The sequence below is a fragment of the Triticum urartu genome, chromosome 3 (assembly GCF_003073215.2).
Source record: "Triticum urartu cultivar G1812 chromosome 3, Tu2.1, whole genome shotgun sequence".
Classification (NCBI taxonomy): domain Eukaryota; kingdom Viridiplantae; phylum Streptophyta; class Magnoliopsida; order Poales; family Poaceae; genus Triticum; species Triticum urartu.
The window spans coordinates 293,699,143-293,702,501 of record NC_053024.1 but is presented as its reverse complement, the minus strand read 5'-3'; the positions used below and the strand labels follow the sequence as shown (position 1 = coordinate 293,702,501).

The 3,359-nt window shown below is 48.4% G+C and overlaps 1 protein-coding gene across 1 annotated transcript; it reads right to left on the bottom strand.

The window, feature by feature from the left end:
* Positions 1 to 571: 571 nt before the first annotated feature.
* On the bottom strand, positions 572 to 1,370 carry LOC125548334. Its single transcript, XM_048711966.1, has one exon. It carries the CDS (start codon positions 1,189 to 1,191, stop codon positions 832 to 834), a length of 360 nt encoding a protein of 119 aa, XP_048567923.1. The 5' UTR covers positions 1,192 to 1,370; the 3' UTR covers positions 572 to 831.
* Positions 1,371 to 3,359: the final 1,989 nt, after the last annotated feature.

Below are 3,359 nucleotides of genomic sequence, written 5' to 3'. Positions count from 1 at the left end.
GCATTGGTAGGGGGTGGAAGTACAAGGGGGCAATTCTCAGGCTACGTACGAAGAGAGGCGTGGTCGAGAGCGCAATATTTTGTCTTTGTGCGTTTGTATTGTTTATATGTTCATTTTAATATGCAAAGATTGGATGTATGTTCATTGTGTTTTTAACCCCTTGACGATTCGTTTAGAGTTAATGAAATCCATAAAAAAACACTTGAGTTTCCCGTCATTTAGTCTTCGTAAGCTGGATTAGGTTGAGGCTGGGACCTCGTCAAAAGTAGGCTATGTCACAGCCATGGAGCTGGCATAAGAATACAGGTTTCCGTTCACCCTTCCACGCAATCGCAGCTTAAATCAATCCGCGCACGCAAGCTAATCTGACCAGTTCGTAAGAACACAATAATTTTTTTTTGCGAGGGAAGAACACAATAATTGACTAAATAAATCATAAAACCAAACAACAACAACTCATAGAACCAGCTAATGTAAATCTAAAACTTAGTCCAATTTGAAGTTGTTGATGTTTATATTGGTCCATCATAAAATAGAAATAAGGAAAAACCAAGCATCAACAGCAACCGCGTATGCAAACCACCCACTTTGTCGATTGATTCGTTGAAGAATTGAACTGCAAAACTTCTTTCAGATACATACAACTTACACGACAGTCATTGACATCATGAAGAAGAAGAAGAAGAAAGCAGAGGAATATGTTTACCTATCTTTACTGACCTTGATCAAGCATCACAAACAAGTAGAGTATAAACAACAGAGGAGAAATTTGTTTCTTGCAGCTCGATCGATCTGCTCTGTGCTGTTCCTTGCCTGCGCTACTGCTAGTAGCTACGACACGCCGTAGACGAGGTGCAGGTAGCGGTCCTTGATCCATCTGAAGCTCTTGCGGAAGGATCCCTTCACCTTGCCCTCCATGGCGTAGGCCTTGTACGCCGCCACCCGCCGCTTCCGCTCCATGTCCGGGTCACCCAGCGCCAGCCACCGCCGCTTAGACTTGCTCCTCTTCACCTCCTCCTCCACCACCGTCGTCACCTGCCCTGCTCCGGCGCCGTACTCGTACTGGTACTGGTACGACGCCCCGCCGCCGCCGTAGGACAAGGACCGGAAGTCCGGCCGCGCGCCGCCTGTATAGGCCTCGATCTGCATGCGGCCGCTGGCGTACGACTTGGAGCGGTAGCCGCCGTCCATGGCAACAAAAAGCAGCGGCAGGGGGAGATGGGATTCCGTTCCCCCCTGCGATGGTCTGTTGGCGCCGAGGCAGGTAGGAGGAATGGAGGATCAATTAAACAGCAGAGGGAGAGGAGAAAGTGAAGCGGTTTCGGTTGGGAAATTGTGGCCGGATGCAATGAAACGGGAGGTGTCGCATGCTTTTGTCAACCGTCTTGGAATAAAACCCAATTGCAATTCCATGACATCACGAATTGCCGACTTGCGAGAAAGCAACGTGCCATGTTTACCAGCACCGGAGCCAGCGGCTGGCGGTGTCTTACACCGTCTACAAATGGATCCCTCAAACGTCCAATCAAACTGCCCGGTCATGTCTAAACAGAAAAAGAAAAAAGAAAAAACACACTCCATCGAACCTCTCACTTTGTCCTATGACCGGGCTGGAAATTTTCATATTTGTCGGACTCGGACAATCCGATGCGGCACACCCCGGACCATCTTCTTTTTTAAGCTGATCATAGGGAGGAGTGACTTAAACTAATGTCATGCATATAACACTAGTTTACGTTACTATCTTTATAGTGCAAAATAACATAACACTAGTGTCATAAATGTCTTTATTTATTAGCTTGTAGATTCATTTTTTCTCGGAAAGCGCTATGTTACAGTAACATATTATGTTATTCTAAACACCTCTCTCCTTATTAATTACATGTCACATAAGCAAAATTTTACCTAAGTTACCCCCACTATGACTATCCTTATTTTTTCTTTTCTTTTTTCCTCTTCATCTCTACCAATCACACGTATTTAACCGGATAATTTAGGAAGAATGTAAAGGACATAGTTACATGCATACATAAATGCATAAATGAAAGGTCAAAACGGACGTGCTCCATCACTAACTGAGCACGTCTGCGGGTTTAAGTGACCAATATTAGCTAATACATATTACATATACTCTTATCTTCTGTAGTGTATTTAATCACCAGAACAGGTATATATACTTCCTTATTTATTGACTTGCAAGTTCTTGTTTTGATTAAATAAAATGGCCTTGCTAAATTCGACCTGTCTAAGATTTTCTCATGTCTCAATTCAATGTGTATGCATTTTAAATTGTTAGTTGTAATCTTCATGTTTATTTATCTGTATGTTTATTTCATTTTTGCATGAGTTAGCATCATATAGGGTTAGTGCATATTAGAGCATCTACAGCCGAACTTGGTAAATCCGACCCTACAAACACCCACAGGCTTAAATTCATATAAAAACATGCAAAAAAAACTTACATACTACGAAGATCAACTAGCCACTCCTTGTCGGAGATGTCCACTGCCTCCGTGCCCGGCGCCGGGTACATGGGCGGTAGCTGCAGCTCCGGCTCATGCGGCTCCTCCGCGGCGGCATGCGCATCCATCTCCGCTTCAACCTCGTGGAAGAGGGCATCGGTCGACGCCCGTTCCTGCCTGATGAATCGTCGGTTGGCCTCCACATAGGCATAATCCTGGATGGACTCTAGGAAGGCCTACTGCTCCGCCATCTCGTCCGCTTGGGCGACGGGGAACTCCGCCTCCGCCTGCTCCATGTTGAAGCCCGGAGCTGGCGTCAGCTCCTGCTCTAACTACTCCGCCTCCTAGTCATCCTCCACGGAGCCAGATGCTACTCTTTTCCTTCCGCCTACTCCTCCTCCGGCTCCGGCGAGTCCGGTGGCAGCCCGACAGCGATGCGGGCGACGCGCGTGGCGCGACTTGCCCAAATTTCCTACTGGATCTCGTACCGGCGCTCCGATAACGATGCAGGCAACGCGCGCGGTGCGCCTTGCCCGAATCTCCTGCTGGATCTCTTACTGACGCTCCGGAAGCGATGCGGGCGATGCGCGGGCGCGCGCTGCCCGAATGTCCTGCTGGATCTCGTACCGGCGCTCCGACAGCAATGCGCACGACACAAGCGACACGCCTTGCCCAAATTTCCTGTTGGATCTCGTACTGATGCTCCGGGTGAGCATGGCGTAGGTGGTTATCTTCCTCCGGGCCATGGCACAGGCGCAGAGCGTGGGAAGAGAGCCTGAGCGGGAGAGAAGAAATGGATGGGCTCGGGCTGGGGCGCGGAGAGAAAGGACGTGGATGGGCTAGGGTTGGGGGGGTGCCTGCAGGCTTAAATAGCCGAATTTGGACTCGGGCGTAAGT